General features: G+C 41.9%; 1 protein-coding gene across 6 annotated transcripts in view; it reads right to left on the reverse strand.

Annotated features, from left to right (window-relative positions):
* Positions 1-351: 351 nt before the first annotated feature.
* The window catches only part of ZYG11B (zyg-11 family member B, cell cycle regulator), a 37,068-nt gene continuing 19,822 nt past the window's right edge, over positions 352-17,597 (reverse strand). For all 6 annotated transcript variants that reach the window (XM_030572770.1, XM_030572771.1, XM_030572772.1 and 3 more), the window contains exons 5-14: positions 16,695-16,871; positions 11,624-11,688; positions 10,257-10,356; positions 10,116-10,166; positions 6,314-6,475; positions 6,161-6,208; positions 5,273-5,470; positions 5,116-5,168; positions 3,203-3,300; positions 352-1,624 (exon numbers count right to left, since the gene is read on the reverse strand). In XM_030572770.1, the coding sequence (XP_030428630.1) occupies positions 1,434-1,624; positions 3,203-3,300; positions 5,116-5,168; positions 5,273-5,470; positions 6,161-6,208; positions 6,314-6,475; positions 10,116-10,166; positions 10,257-10,356; positions 11,624-11,688; positions 16,695-16,871 (1,143 nt within the window). In that variant the 3' untranslated portion in view covers positions 352-1,433. The remainder of the gene's footprint in view (positions 1,625-3,202; positions 3,301-5,115; positions 5,169-5,272; positions 5,471-6,160; positions 6,209-6,313; positions 6,476-10,115; positions 10,167-10,256; positions 10,357-11,623; positions 11,689-16,694; positions 16,872-17,597) is intronic.

The raw sequence follows: 17,597 nt of genomic DNA on the forward strand, positions 1-17,597 counted from the left end.
CAAGATTGTGGATGGTGTGTTAACTATTATAGTGAAGTAAAGACGTGTTGTGTCAGCCATCCCTTTCCCATAAGGTAAACAGTACAGCGATTCTCTCTTCAGGAATTAGAACTAAAATGCCAATAAGTTCAACAATAGTAGAGTCCTGTTCCATTGTTTGGCAGGGAGATGTGAAGACAGTCATTTGATAGTACAAGGAGAATTCGTAAACAATGCTTTGAAATGAAGGGAATTTGAGCTCATGTTGTAGCTTGTTTCCATCACTTGTATTTAAATCAAGCATCTGTATGCTGTGGAATCTCCATTTCATTCAACACAGCCTTTAAAACTCATTAATAACAGAGGAAGAAATACGTTTTAACCATTGAACAACTTTATGTAAAATTTCACACTCCGCACAACATGCAATTTACAAAGGAACTTATATATGATGTTGGGTTATATTTGCACTGTAATGCATTTGGAATACAAATCACTGCACAATACTGACAAAATTTGTACAAGAAACGGCAAAGCAATCAATCAGTTATAAAAAGATGACCGAATAATCCTGGTTCTCCTGTCAGGACATGCAGCTCCATGTGATGAGAAGGGCTATCTTAACTTCAACTAATATTTTGACTCTGATGTGGAGCTCCCTCCTTCTCCTACCACTTCCTTAAAAAACCTTAGTTTTAAGTTTTGAAAGTCAAACTCAGTTTATCCTCTTAGTATTTCAAGCTTTCCCTGTACCCCACTGCACCTGTACCTATATGCTTTCCTTCAGAGCAGCCAATTCAGTGTTTCCCATTTGGGACCAAAGCAGTGCTAATCCTAACCTTGCAGAGGCAGCATAGATGAGTCATGGGAAGCCACAGCTGGAAAAGACAACATCTAGTGGCTGGAGAACAAAGGACACAGCTTGCAGGTCCCATGAAAAGGAGTTTTTGAAGGACTTAGTTGGGTTTATGAGGGCCCATAACCACGGACTTCTGGTTACCTTAGTTACATGAGTGCATGCATGAATTTTGTTTAAAAGCTGTGATTGTGAATTCACCACTCTTGCAGACAGTTCTATCCAAACACGGAGTTGGTAAACAGTTCTATATTCAACAATGACAGGGATGAAACAAGCTCTCTGTCCCACAATTAAGTCACAAAACAAGATATTCCTAGAGGTTTGTTTTTGGATGTGCATTCCAGACTATTCAAGTCCCACCTTGCTGTAGTCATCAGTAATCCTACAAGTATGACTAGATCAAGCATTGATCATAGATCTCCTCAGAAGTTTGTCATTAAAGTAGACATTTGCCCAAGAGTTACCACAAGTGGTATCCAGTACCACAATTGTTAGCAAATAACTTCACTGGTGACCACTGTAGTACAAGTAACTCCAACAACACACGTGATAAAGGATTATTAGAGGATGGTTTACAAACTTATACCTGCAGCTTTCAGTTTCGTTTGGTTTGTGGCTGCTTTTTACATGGAGGTGGTCTCCCATGACGTACAATATGTTTTTCTAAGCTATCTAGAATGGCAATTGCAATTCGCTGGACATCTGGATCAGTCTGGCCGTTTTCCTTGATGTTGTATAAGTGCTGCAATCCACCTTCTTCAATTAACATGTTGCAATACCTGGCAGCTGAAATGAGATGATTAAAAAAAAAAGTTAACTGTCCGTATAGAAGAAAACCAATTGTGAAATACACTTAGGTGTTGGAGTTACTCTGATCTATCTATTATTCCAGTCAACGTTTAGGAAATTTGAAAAAAGTGTCTGCAAAACTGCATTGTCATTCAGTAAAGTTTCATTGTAATGGGAAAGAAGGCTCTTGTGGTTAAGATCTTTGACTAGGCCTCATATCATCTGGGTTCAATTCGCAGCTCTGCCACTGACTTCCTGTGACACCCTATAAAATGTGGATAATACTTTTCTCTCTCTCTCATTTGTGCTGCAATGATACTCTCTCATATTTTTGGCATTCACATGCCAATGTGATCTAAGTAAGTACCTAAACAGACAAACTGCTGTTATTGGTGACTGCAGTATGTATCAGTTACCATGACATAGTATGGGAGATATCACAACATTAATATTACCTCATTCTGTAAATAGGAAAAAAATTCACAGGAACCCAGTGCGCTGACCGTTGATAATGCGACTTTTAAAATGGTACCTACTGTAAGTTGCCAGGAATGCACCTCTCCTCCCAATACAAAACTCCGTATTTCTGACCATTTGTATTATTGATTAAAATAGGTATGTAACACATGTTTCAACTATATATGACTTCAGCACTTTTAGGCCTGGTCTACACCCTTCTGCCCTCAAGCAGATATCCCACTCCATTTGAGTTCAAAGGTGAAAGTTCTTGCAGATCCTGAACTTGTCTTTTCTGTGCAATTCCCCCAGACACTTCAAACAGCTATCGGGGGTCACTAATAGGCATCAGCTGGGTACACGATGAATATGGCTTAAAGCATAGGGAACGGGACATGCCCCGCACTGCTGCGAAGTCCCAGTTGGGACTCTAACTACTAAAACTATCTAACACTTAACTTAATGGTCAAACTAAAGTACCTAAAACTAACTACAGAGGAGACAGAACAATGGGCTGAAAAAACTGCTAATATTTTTGCAATGCAAGACAAGGCGCTCCAACAGCCATCATGAGTGGTAAGAAGGTCGGTGGTGCCTGATATTCTGCCAAATGAGTGCAGCACTCAAGGGGGCGCCACAGCCAACCCGCCAGATACTGCTAAGGCAAAAGTCTCTGACGACTGTGCATGTGGGCACGCACACACCTAGAATGGAATTGACATGAACAAGCACTCGAAGAAGAACCGGATGACCATAAAACCCCAGGAGATTACTGCTTGCTATACTCTTTGCTCTTGTTTAAATTTAATGAGAATTTATGTTGTCCATAACTTTGCATTTTATTTATTAATGACATTTCTGAACAAAATTCATTTCTAGAAAGCCCAATGAAGTATTTAACATGCATCTGTTTTGAATTAATGTGCATATCAAAATCCATGTAGATAAAATAGTATAGTTTAAAAGAGTTTCTGCCCCTATTTTAAGCAAAATCTTAACATGTCTTTTCCCAGAGTTAAGGATGAAGACCATTAGAACTTCCAGGATAACTGAAAGAATCCAGGTAGACTATATGTTAAGAGAAAGGAATTTAAATGTGATTTTAATCTTAGTACATACGGTTTTTGCTGCAGACATGCTGCATGGCCCACACTGCCCACAGCTGAACCCCAGGCGTCATGAAGCAGCCAAGTAGGGGGAAAAAAGGGTTGAAAGACCTACAGATAAAAAAACAAATACAGATGCTCATCAATTCATTTGGATACTGGATACCATTACTACCGAGCCCATACCTTCACTACATATTTAGTTAAGGGTCTAGGTAAGAAAGACATTTGTGATACGTTAGAGTAGGGGTTCTCAAACTTCATTGCACCACAACCCCCATCTGACAACAAAAATTATTATATGACCCCGGGAGGGGGGACCAAAGCCTGAGCTTGCCCAAGCCCCACTACCCAGGGCAGAGGAGCCAAAGCCCAAGCTCCACTGCCCAGGTGAGGGGGCCAAAGCCTGAGCCTCACTATCTAGGGTTGAAGCCCTCGGGCTTTGGCTTTGGCCCCGGGCAGTGGGGCTTGGCCTTTGACTCCGGGTGATGCGGCTCGGGCTTCGACCCTGGGTCCCATAAAGTCTAAACACCAGCCTTGGCAACCCCATTACAATAAGGTCCAAATCCACTTTGGGTCTAATGGCTGTGTTAGAGTCTTGGATGCTGTATTTGACTTTTGTTCCCAGTGCTTAAGATAGTTTGTTTATGTTATTTACCAGTAAATCATGACTAAGCCATAGCACAGGGGTGGGCAAACTTTTTGGGCCGAGGGCCACATCTGGGTGCGGAAATTGTATGCAGGGCCAGGGCAGGGGGTTGGGGTTCGGGAGGGAGGGAGGGAGTGTGGGGCGGGGTGTGGTGTGCAGGAAGGGGCTCAGGGCAAGGGATTGGGGCAGAGGAAAGGTGCGGATTGCAGGAGGGGCCTCAGGGCAGGGGTCCAGACTGCGGGAGGGGGCTCAGGGCAGAGGTTGGGGTGCAGGAGGGGTGCAGGGTATACGAGGGGGCTCAGGGCACGGGGGTGGGGTGCGGGCAGGGGGTTGGGGGGCAGGATGCAGGAGGGGTTCGAGCTCCGACCCGGTGCCGCTTATCTAAAGTGGCTCCAGGGTGGCAGCAGCGCGCACTGGGGACAGGGCAGGCTCCCTGCATGCCTGCCCTGTCCCCGGCCCCACGCCGCTCCAGGAAGTGCTCCCGCCCATTGGAGGAGGGGAGGTGGAGGGCTCTGTGGGCACTGCCCTTGCTGCGCCTCCAGGTACCCCCAACCCCAAGCTCCCACTGGCCACGGTTCCTCATTCCCGGCCAATGGGATCTGGGGGGGAGCGGTTCCTGGAGGCAAGGGCAACACACACGGAGCCCTCTGACCCCCCGAACGGGGGCCACTTCTGAGAGTGGCGCCAGGCCCGCAGTGGCATGGGGGGGCAATCCTGTGGGCTGGATCCAAAGCCCTGAGGGGCCGGATCCGGCCCACGGGCCATAGTCTGCCTACCCCTGCCACAGCATCTGGGGCCTCACATTACTTACAGGCAGGAGTACCTGGCCTGTGTTACAGGAGAGGTCATACAAGATGATCTAATGGTCCTTTCCAGCCTTAAAACCCACAAAAAAAGCCTACAATACCACCCGATATTACTGTAGCTCAATAGCTAATATGCTGTTTAATTTCTTCATATGGTTCTTTGAACATTAATTCGAAAGTTTACCTAAAGAGGTACGGTTGGTTGTAGTAGGAGATAGGAAAAGAACAGCCCTATATCTGGGTCTGAAAGAAGACCCAGGCTGACTCATTTCTCTCATCACTCCCAAAGGTCAAGCCACCTTGTCCAAGGTGAGATACTAGAGGTTACAGTCCAGAAGCCTGGTTTTGTTCATGGGGACAATGTTTGGCAGTCAACCTACAATGCTTCAGGCACAGATCTGTAATTTTTAGAGCAAGCTGAAGGGTGCTAGAGTTAGTATTTTCCAAACTTTAAATCAAGGCAGTAGTTACCTGTAGGCAACCATCTCACATTCTGGCGTTGGCCAATTCAAAATGGCTGAGTGCTGCAAGATAGAGAACCAAGTGCTGAAATACTTAATGCTATTTATAGGCAATTAAACATTAATATAAACACAAAAGCAGGGAATATTTTTAGCTATTTCTGTACCAGTTCTTCAAGAAGAGATGTCCTCTGAGCGTGACTCAATGTCCAGGCCTGCTCTCCTCGAGATATCAAGTGAGCAATAATCCCAGCTGCAAAGTAACTGACTTCTACCTCAACACTGTGCAGTAGTTTACTGATGTGGTCTATGAAGTCCTTCCACATTAGCTCAGAATGTAGCTCTTTCACTTCTGCTATGTTATTCTGTAGGAAAAAAGAATTGAGAAGATATCAATAGAAATAATGATGTATTAATGGGTGTCTAACTTCAACTCAGTTATATGTATTGATATTAGAGGCAAATTTCAAAGTCATAGATGGGAGCTAGGCATCTAATTGTGAATCTTGCCTTTGAAAATCTCCCCCATTTTACTCTGAATTTGTCTAAAAGTTAATGGCTTTCACTTCCTATCTCAAATCATTCCCTTCCATGAAAGACTCCCTCAAACCATTAAGACAAAGGTCACTAAGTTATTTATGCTCTTTTTAAAAAAAGAATAAAAACTTCTAAACAGATCTTTTTGAAAATTTACCCAGTGTGATTTAGGACCCTAAAGTCCCATTGACTTTCAACCTTTAACCTTCTTTTGAGTACTTGAAGTCATCTGAGAACTACTCCCTACCCTTCCCTGAAGGCTCAGACGGTCCATAATAACTATTAAATAGCCACTCCTACATAAGGTGGTTCTTTGGGAACACTGACACTGTAGTCTAAAAATCATGATGTCAAATGCATAGCTCACAAGAACCCAGTATGTAAGATTAAAGGTTAAGAAAATAAAGTATAATTAACAGTGTACGTTCTAAGCCAATTCTCAAATAGAAATTAAATAGGGAGACAATTAAGAACAACTTGTATTTCTGTGAAATTTATTATTTTTCTATTCTTCTTACCAGAAGGCCAAGAACTTTCTGTTGGATAGACGACTCAGATGGGAAAGACTGTAAAGCGAAATATAGCTTATGTAAGCCACCAAATAATGGTTTGTTAATGCTGAAATTTTAGAACCAAGGAATGCAATCCGCCGCATAAAACATAGTCCTCACCTCTAAGACTCTCATGAAGAGTTCTAGACCTTGATTTTCAATAAAGTGCCTACATGTGGTTGGAGATTCATCAGTGAGATTCCAAAGTGCACTCAGTGTAAACTTGAGTGTAGTATCCACTAGATTCTGATTTGTTTTCTGCTTAACTATTTGTAGAAGTTGCTGAAAAAGGAAAAACAAAAAGGACAGTTAGCTTTGAAGTTGTTTGCTCTATTCCTGTATCATCTTTGTTTACTTATGCACAGACTAGGGCAATGACTAGGGTAACTGCATTTCTGATTAGAACGGAGATTTATAAACTTAAGTGATTAACACAGTCAGTTTTTCTGTATATTTCTCCCAATTATTTTCCTATACACCGTATGCTTGCATTCTTTTATAAAGAGAGCAAGCATATTCATAGCATCATAGAAATGTAGGACTGGAAGAGATTTTGATAGGTCATCTAGTGCAGTTCCCTGTACTGAGATAGGACCAAGTATTATCTACACCAGAAGTGGTGTGCCGAGTCTTTATTTATTCACTCTAATTTAAGGTTTCGCTTGCCAGTAATACATTTTAATGTTTTTAGAAGGTCTCTTTCTAAAAGTCTATAATATATAACTAAACTATTGTTGTATTTTAAGTAAAATAAGGTTTTTAAAATGTTTAAGAAGCTTTATTTAAAATTAACTTAAAATGCAGAGCCCCCTGGACCAGTGGCCAGGACCTGGGCAGTGTGAGTGCCACTGAAAATCAGCTCGTGTGCCGTCTTTGGCACGCGTGCCACAGGTTGCCTACCCCTGCTCTACACCATCCTTTACAGGTGTTTAACATGTTCTTAAATGAAAGAACATCTCCAATTATGGAGATTCCACAACCTTCTTAAGTAATTATTTTCAGTCCTCAACATTCCTTACTGTTAGGAAGCTTTTCGTAACATCTAACCTAAATTTCCTTTGCTACAATTTAAGCCTAATGCTTCTTGTCCTGTCATCATTGGATAAAGAGAACAATTTGTCCCCTCCTCTTTGTAACAACCTTTTACATATACCTCTACCTCAATATAATGCTGTCCTCAGGAGCCAAAAAATCTTACTGCGTTATAGGTGAAACCGCATTATAACTAACTTGCTTTGATCCACTGAAGTGCGCAGCACCCTGCCCCCCCCGAGCACTGCTTTACCGTGTTATATCCGAATTTGTGTTATATTGGGTCACGTTATATCGGGGTAGAGGTGTACTTGAAGACTTACATCCCCCCTCAATCTTCTTTTCTCCAGACTAAACAAACCCACTTTTTTTCCCCCCAATCTTTCCTTGTAAATCATGTTTCCTAGACTTTTAATGATTTTGTTGCTCTTATCTGGACAAATTTGAGGAAGTCCAGAGCTTTCCTAAAGTGTGGTGGCCAGAACTGGACATAATACTCCAGAGGAGGCCTTAGCAGTGCTGAGTACAGTGGAAGAATTGGTTTTATGTCTTGCTTACAACACTTCTGCTAATATATCCCAGAATGATGTCAGCTTTTTTGGCAATAGTATTACATTGTTGACTTATATTTAGTTTGTGATCCAGTATAACCCCCTAGATCCTTTTCTACAATACTCCATCCTATGCAGTCATTTACCATTTTGTATTTATGCAATTGATTATTCCTTCCTAAGAGTAGTGCTTTGGATTTGTCCGTATTGAATTCCATCCTATTTATTTCAGACCATCTTTCCAGTTTGCCAAGATCATTTTGAATTCTAATCCTGTCCTCCAAAGTGCTTGCAATCCCTCCCCACTTGGTATTGTCCACAAACTTTGAAAGTGTATTTTCTATGCCATTATCCAAATCATTTTTTAAGATATCAAATAGTACCAGACTCAGGACAGATCCCTGAGGGACTCCACTCCGTATGCCCTTCCAGCCTGACTGTGGACCATTAATAACTACTCTGAGTTCAGTTTTCCAACCAGTTGTGCATCCATCTTACAGTAGGTTCATGTAAGGTATATTTCCCTAGTTTGTTTATGAGACAGTATCAAAAAACCTTACTCAAGTCAAGATTTACATCTACTGCTTTCCTCCCCCATCCACAAGGCTTGCTATCCTGTCCAAGTAGTATGTTAGGTTGGTTTGACAATGTTTTTTTTTTTTGACAAATCTATGCTGACTGTCCCTTATCACCTTATCTTCTAGGTGCTTACAAGCTGATTGTTTGATTATTTGCTCTATTATCTTTCCTGGTACTGAGGATAAAATGACTGATCTATAATTCCATCTCTTGTCCTTATTTTTAAACAGATAAATACAATATGTTCTCTTTTCCAGTCCTCTGGGATCTTTCCATGAGCTCTCAAAATAATCACTAGATGCTCAGAAGTCTCTTCTGCCAGTTCCTTCAATATTCTGGATGTATTTCATTGGGTCCTGCCAACCTGAAGACATCTAATTTGTCTACATAATTCTTAACTTGTTCTTTCCCTAATTTAGGCTCAGATCCTACCCCATTTAAACTGATGTTCACTGTGTTTAATGTCCAATCACTGCTAACCTTTTTGGTGAAAAAGGAGGCAAAAAAATTGCTGCGTTTTCTATTATTGCCTTTCCCTCCTTGTTGAGTAATGGGCCTACCTGTCCTTGGTCTCCCTTTTGCTTTTAATGTATTTGTAAAGGGTAACAAGAATTTTTTTTTTTTTTTTTTTTTTTTTTTTTGTCCCTAGCTAGTTTAATCTTGTTTTGGACCTCGGACTTTTTAATTTTGTTCCTACATGCTTATGGGTTGTGTTTTTTTTTTCCCATCTCTCTACCTCTTAAACCTCTTGCAGGATTGTTATGGGCCAACTGTACAAGACGACCACCTCTGTTTGACTGGTTCAAGCAGTGGCAATTTTTCTTAAATATTCTATTGCACATTTAAAAAAAAGAAAAAAACATTAAACTAAGGCTGGTAGGGGAAAATATTAAATACTAATTTAAGCCTCTGTCTGGGTGTTTAATAACTAGTAGCCACTATTTTTAGTGACTTGCATCAAATAAACTGGATCATGAGTCTGACTTTTTTGGTTCTCTAATGAATTCCACTAAGACACCTAATTTCTTCTGAAGAGAATTCAGATTTATAACTGATCAATAGCTTCCTCTTGAACATGTATCCTGCACAGACAGTAGGGAAATGTAGTTTGGCATACTGGTTGGCCATAAGTAAGGCGCCATCAGAGATGTGTTTTGCGTTATAGTTTCTCTTAAGAAATTGAGAGAGCCATTTCTGAAATGTGTATTTCCACTGCCCTGAAGTTGAAACCATCAAACTGCTCCTGAAGCCAGGTCCCACAATGACTTCTGATAGTTTGTTCAGTGTCACAATTTTATTCCAAACTCCAGTAAAAACATGTTAAACTTTTTTAAAAAGGTGTGAGATACCTAGTTTAACCTCTATGTATTGCTGCAGCCAGCTGACACCACGTGGCCTTATGTACTGTTTACCTTGCCATGCAGGTACATGTCCAAGGGAGCTTGTTTTCAAGGTAAAGTTAATTGCAAATAATAAAAAGTTTGAGTCAAGAGTTGAGTTTTCCATCCATGCTGCAATCAAGTTATTTACTTCGGCTTCTATTTAGCTGGGCCTAAAGGCTACCCTCATTAACATGGTGACAGAGTCCTTTCCTGACAGTCTGGAATGCCAATCTTTTCCCGGTAGCAGTACTGACAGAAGGTAAAATTTAACTGCTTATTTTTAGTTTAATAGAATACATCTAACTGTAGTCAATTTCAAAATGATTTAAAATAGGAGATTCCAGGGTAGCAATTTGTAAGAGACAGCATTGGACTTACCCTAACAATGAAGAGCTCTGCACCAAGTTGAGCTGTTTGCTCAGTTGAAAGCTATAAACAAAAACATTAGGTGAATACCAGAAAATTCATCAGGACCTGAGAAATTATACTTCAGCACTTCTACATTTATAAGTCTTGTACCTTTGCAGCTAGAATGGAGATTATAGCCACTGCCATCCTCTGCATATTTTGATCTTCATGGTTACATAGCCACTGCATAACAAGCTTGGCTGCTTCAAATCTGAAAGTTAACAGTTTTTATTTTCAGAACAGAAATTGCATAAGCCTTTGAAACAGAACACACACACACCGCACATCAGACCAGGATCCCCCATGCAGTAGAAATCGGAAGCTCTGTGCTTTGTCCCAACCAGGTGGAAGTGAACATTGGAATTAAGAGTAGGCAAAGCTAGTCTCAGGCCCACACAATGAGTGAAACTTACAGAGCAACACAAAGACCCGGTCTACCCTGGGGGGCGGAGGGGGGAATCAATCTAAGTTACGCAACTTCAGCTACATGAATAATGTAGCTGAAGTCGACGTACTTAGACCTACTTCACTGTGGTGAATCCACTGCTGCCGCTCCCCTGTTAACTTCGCCTGTGCCTCTCGCAGCACTGGAGTACAGGAGTCGATGGGAGAGTGCTCGGGTGTCTATGTACCAGTCTAGACTAGATGTGATAAATCAACCCCCACTGGATCAATTACCTGCCGAACCAGTGGGTAGCACAGACATACCCTCAGAAAAGTTTCAACATCAGCTTTTACAACAGCCTTTAGGTAAGCCAAGGAACACCACCAACAGAAATCTGTCTACTGAAAATGTGAAGAGCTTACAGTTTGCCAGCCTGCTACAGAAAATATAAAATCTTCATTTAGGCCAAGATCACAGGGGTTACTCAGATTTCAGGATCGCTCCCCCACTGTCTCTTTTACTAGACGTTTAATATAAAAGCACAAGGTCCTCTTCTGTAAAGAGCTGAAGGAGAATTGGCTGAAGACCAGAGATAACCCCTCACTTTCTTTATCCTTCATCATCTGACCTAGGCATGTTGGATGCAAACCCTCCAAAGCCTTCAAACGTTTCTAAATAAAGGGACCACTGCAAAATGACAAAACTTCACTTCCCCAATTCCAGAGAGTCAGCAAACTGGGGATTAAATTCTGACCTCTATTACCATTGCAGAGCTGGAGTAATTTAAGTGAAGTCAATTCCTTTGTCTAGACAAGGATTTTTTCAGACCTATAATCCATATAATTGTGAATTATAGGCCCAAAAATTTTTCATGTATACACATGTGAGTTACTATGGGATCTGACATCAGAATCTAACCCTATGAATCAATATCTGGTCTCCAAAATGGCAGAGTTCTATTCTTCCTGAGACTAGGCCAACAATTGGCATATTTCAAAAATAAACGCTACAATCCAGGAGATTAAGAAACAACCACCAAAACCCACTGATATGTTACTCTACATGCCATTTTAATTAACAGGATTAAATTTACCTGTTAAATGGAACATCCTGAAGGATCCTGTCACTGCATAGTGAAAGAAGGCAGTTCTTCTGCAGCTGTATGAGATCAAAAAAGGGTTCAGCAGAAAAATACAAAAATTTCAAAGCGCTTCCTTGTTACATCAGAATTGTGGAGTTTGATGGATCATGTACTGTACTGTAAATGGTTATACTTCTAAACAAGAGAACTGTCAAATAAAAAACACGCACATTTTTCTAGAACAAAGCAAAGTCCTTTACATAACAATAACACCCTCTTCACCAGAGAGAATGTGCCATACAATACTGGGGAGTCAAGTTTTGCATGGTTTCTTTACCCAATACAAACTAGAAAGGCTTTTTTTGGTGTGAAAGTGGTGTCAAGTTGTACAATATCAATTTCTTGTTGTTAATTAAAGTTTCTTACAATGACTATTAATAACTGACCTCCGAATGGGCAGGGTCAACAACTTAATAAGAGCCAGGTAGACATGGCTACAGAGATATAATTGGCTGTACTATAGTCTTGCACCTAGAACATTTCTTCCTCCTAAAATTAAACTCAATGGTCCAATAAGGTGGGAGAAACAGTTTTAAAAAAATCCGTAACTTTCTTCAAAGCTATATCCCAAAACAGAGCACTCCAGGCCAGTTCTCCTATCACAATTAATGAGATCTACAAATCATTCATGATCTCTAAAATCCATACTAAAAAAATGGTTAATTTGTTGCCAACAGAGGAAAATACTAGAAAACCATTGGAAGTAGCCTTGGGTAAAGAAATACCACCCAAATATTTGGAAAAACAGGTCTGTAGCAAAATTGTCTAGACTGGGGTCTCAAACACACGGCCCATGGAGTTATTTCCTGCGGCCCTCCATAGGCAGTGACTCCACTGGCAGCCAAGCTCCTCTCCCCCTTGCACGCCGCATCTCTGCTCCTTCGCCTAACCTCCCAGCGCTTAGGACTTTTGGAGGGAGAAGGGGGGTAGGAGACTGGGGACATGGCTCAGGGGAGGAGGTGGAGAAGAGACAGGGCCAGAACATGGATTTGGGGAAGGGGTTGGAATAGGGCAGGGGTGAGCAAACTACGGCCCGCGGGCCGTAACCAGCCCCTCAGGACTTTGGCTCCAGGCAGGGGGCTCCATGCATTGCTCTTGCCTCCAGGCATCATCACCCGCCCCCCCCCCCGCAGCTCCTATTGGCCAGGAACAGGGAACTGCAGCCGATGGGAGCTTCAGGGGAGGTACTTGAAGGCACAGCAAGAGCAGCACACACGGAGCCCTCAACCGCCCCTCCCCCAGGGGCCGCAGCACTTCCTGGAGCGGCACGGGGCCGGGGACAGGGCAAGCAGGCAGGAAGCCTACCCTGGCCCCAGTGTGTGCCGCTGCCAGCCCAGAGCCCAAAGCCCTCCTGCACCCCGCCCCTCAGCTCCCTGCCCTAAGACCCCTGCCTGCACCCCAACTCCCTGCCCTGAGCCCCCTGCTGCACCCTGCACCCCTGTGCACTCCAACCTCCTTCCCTGAGCTCCCCATACACCGCACACCCATCTTCTGCCCCAATCCCTTGCTCTGAGCCCCTTTCTGCACATCGCACCCCCTCACACACCCTGCCCTTCCTCCCGCACCCCAACTCCCTGCCCCAACTCTGCATACAATTTCCCCACCCAGATGTGGCCCTCGGCCCAAAAAGTTTGCCCACCCATGGAACAGGGGCAGAGAGAGGGCGGAGTTGGGGTGGGGACTTTGGGGAAGGGGATGGAAAGGGTGCGGGGCCTCATGGACTGGACGAGCAGTCTGAGGTATGAAGTTCAGCACATATGATTCTTTACTGTGAGTAGTTGGGAAGAATGTTTGTTAAAAGTGGCAATGTATTTTGTATGAATAGTTACTTTAAAAAGTTCCCGGCATTATAGCTATGTTGATAGACTGTTAGTGTATCATCATCATCATCATCAGTGTTACTCACCACACAAAGAATAGTTATAGGTGTTTATGTTTTATTAAAACCCCTCTTCAAATTAGAGTTTTTATAAAGTTAATACAGTACACTGTCTTTTAATAGTATACTATATTACTCTATTTTTTTCATTTTTGACTATACTTTTGTATCGTATGAAAAGATTTCAGTGATGCGGCCCTCAGGCCAATGTACTAGTCCTTATGGGTCCCTCGTGGTGATTTGAGTTTGAGATCTCTGGTCTAGACTAGTAATACTCAGACCTCAGTGATTCAGGAGCCAAATTAGCGATCAACATTACCCAAAAGAGCCACAATAGCGTGAATGACAGGAGAAATATATATATCAACTAAATATTATTCTCAGAGCAAATAAGTTAATAACTTTAGGCAAGCTGATATTTTAATTAGTTAATAACACAGTAAAAGCATCCTGATTGGTTAATAATTAAATCAGCGAGTGTTTTAATATCATGTGCTGCAAAGAGCCATAGGAGACACAGGGCTGGTCTACACTACGGGGGAAAATCCATCTTAGATACGCAACTTCAGCTACGTGAATAACGTAGCTGAAGTCGAAGTATCTAAGATCAAATTACTCACCGTCCTCACGGCGCGGGATCGATGTCTGCGGCTCCCCCTGTCGATTCTGCAACTCCGTTCGGGTTGGTGGAGTTACGGAATCGATATAAGTGCGTTCGGGGATCGATATATCGCATCTAGATGAGACACGATATATCGATCCCCAAGCAATCGATTGCTACCCGCCAATACGGCGGGTAGTGAAGACGTACCCACATTAAAGAGCCAGTTGCACCAGTCTGATTATCACTGCTCTAGACCCATGGTGGAAGGGAAACACTGTACCAGATACTAAAAACAGGGCTTATTTGCCCCCAGTACACAGTCTCTAAAGTTGACATTTTAGACTGAGAATTGTCCAAAACATACTGCCAAGAATGGCAGCCTCTTTCATTATATCAGGCATTTGCTAACTTTTGGAAAAAGGTAGGCATGCATTCCTCACAGCCTATGGAATGTGATATAACTCCCACACTTTTCAACTAGTCTGACCTCTTTGGAACACCTCACAAGCAAATCCTGCCAGGCCTAATGCTACTTTGCGGCTCATCATCCAAAATGAGTTTTGTAATTAGGGACTACATAAGAAGTTTCCACTTCTCTCTTTGGAGGAAAGCTTTCCTCCAATACATTATATTAATCATGCTTTACTGAGCAATAACCCACAGGCAACATATAAGAACATAAGAACGGCCATACCGGGTCAGACCAAAGGTCCATCTAGCCCAGTATCTGTCTACCGACAGTGGCCAATGCCAGGTGTCCCAGAGGGAGTGAACCTAACAGGCAACGATCAAGTGATCTCTCCTGCCATCCATCTCCATCCTCTAACGAACAGAGGCTAGGGACACCACTCTTTACCCATCCTGGCTAATAGCCATCTACGGACCTAACTACCATGAATCTATCCAGTTCTCTTTTAAACATCGTTATAGTCCTAGCCTTCACAACCTCCTCAGGCAAGGAGTTCCACAAGTTGACTGTGCACTGCGTGAAGAACTTCCTTTTTATTTGTTTTAAACCTACTGCCTATTAATTTCGTTTAGTGACCCCTGGTTCTTGCATTATGGGAATAAGTAAATAACTTTTCCTTATCCACTTTCTCATCACTCATGATTTAAATATACCTCTATCATTTCCCCCCCAGTCTCCTCCTTTCCAAGCTGAAGAGTCCCAGCCTCCTCAATCTCTCCTCATATGGGACCCTCTCCAAACCCCTAGTCATTTTAGCTGCCCCTTTCTGAACCCTTTCCAGTGCCAGAATATCTTTTTTGAGGTGAGACCACACCTGCACACAGCATCCGAGATGTTGGCACACCATGGATTTATATAAGGGCAATAGTATATTCTCAGTCTTATTCTCTATCCCCTTTTTAATGATTCCTAACATCCTGTTTGCTTTTTTGATCACCTCTGCACACTGCATGGACATCTTCAGAGAACTATCCACGATGACTCAAATATCTTTTTCCTGACTCGTTGTAGCTAAATTAGCTCCCATCGTATGTATAGTTGGAATTAACTAATTAATATAGAGAGAAGTGGTACCCATATATCCAAAATTCTCTACCAGAAACTTTAGGGCTGTTTTTGTAAAGGACAACACAATCAGTTCTGGACTTTTACTTAACTCAATCCTGCCTAGATAATGATATCATGGCGATAACCACTGGGACATAACTGTCAGATATCTAATGGTGGTATCTCTCCTGTTTGTGTCTCTCCTTTCTGTTCTGGTTCTTTGTTTTTTTGCTGTGTGAGGAAATGTTTAGCACAGTTACTGAGTTTTGTGCATACAATGGTTGATAAAGATGACAATAGGCATTACTCTTTTATTTGCCTCTTATTGTCCTTGGTGATTAGTTTGATTTCAGTAAAAGAAAGTCTTTAAAAAAGCCATGCTAGAGGAACATTGCTTCTACAAACTGCACTCCTATGAGGCAGAGAGTTCAACGCGGATGTGACTCCAGGGAATGCAAAAATCAAGGACAGAAAGGCACTAGACATTCCTTGCCCACGTGTTTGTCAGTGGAAAGATGCAGCTACTATTAGTGCCTGTTGGGTGGGATCTCACCATACAGTGATGCAGTTCATAGCAATAGTACAACCACAGATCCTTAATTCTAGTAAGTTAACTATCCGACTGCACTTCTACAAATTTTGTCATGCATCATGATTATATTAATGTACTGCAGTCTAAAAGTAAAACTGTCACAAAGAGCAGCCTTTCAAGTTACAATATATCAGGTGTGCATACTGTACACAAACATATCTGGGTGTATCTGTTCAAGGCCATCGTTGAGGTAGAGTCAGAACTTGTCTCTTCTCTGTTAAGTTCATATTGTTTTGCAACATCTGCAGGGATGGTTAGATCTCCATCATGTTTACAAGAAAGCTGAGGCTCTATTTAGCTTACATTTAATACTTCATAGCATTAAAATAGTCTCAAAGCAGAAACACATCACAGCACCTGGGTTGTATTTCTATTATTAGGCCTTCTGCTAGGATGAGAAATCCACAGAAAAAAGAAACCCAATATTTTTACCTGTTGATGGTTGGGAAAATGTTCCATGGCCTTAAGGAGTAAGTGAGTGACATCAGCCAGTAGTCGAACAGGCATGCCTGCTGCTAAATCTTGCTTGGTTAAGTTAAATACACATGCACTTGCTGCTAACTGCACAGGCAAGTTCAGAGGGTGATTTCGCATTCCAATAACCACAAGCTGAAAGACAAACAAAATCATATTCACATTATATATAAATCCACATACTGAAGAGCAACCCTGGATCCATTGGTGATTTGGTGCCCCACAATTCCTCCCTACCTCTCACTCAATTCAGCAATCCAGTGAGTGACATTTCAGTACCCCGAAAGAGCCTCTCTGCTTTTGCTCAGTTATTTCAAGCAAATAATTTGAGCGCTACTACAGCAATAAGGCTGCTAATTTATCACAGGCCTATAGCCATCCCTTCTCAGGTTATGGTTTTGGCTTTGTAAACTTGTCACAAATACCTTATAAACAGGGAAACGGAAGAGTAATCTTTGCTGGTGACTGAATATCCAAACTCTCTTTACAATTGACACTAACATGATCAAGCAGCAATATCTCCTGCTAACAGCAGGGCTGGAAGAATCATGATATTTTCTTAAAGTCACTTGTTTAATTTGAAAGATGTTGATCAATAATCTTTTTTGCTAGAAAACTGAACCTCTCTGATCTCTCCTTCCATTGGAATGATAAAGATTAACTACATCTGGGGCTCCAATGATACAAAGCCAGTGGCCTAGGGACAGGCTTTTAGTCTAATAACTCCTACAGGTAACTCAATAGTTTGTCTATCTTTAAGCAATACTTGTTCAATAGTTAGGATGTCATAATGCAATATTAGAAGACTTTTCTAAGCTGCATTCAGAAGTATTTATTTGTAAAATGCATTCATACTGCTGC

Source organism: Gopherus evgoodei, chromosome 8 (assembly GCF_007399415.2).
Source record: "Gopherus evgoodei ecotype Sinaloan lineage chromosome 8, rGopEvg1_v1.p, whole genome shotgun sequence".
Taxonomy (NCBI): Eukaryota; Metazoa; Chordata; order Testudines; family Testudinidae; genus Gopherus; species Gopherus evgoodei.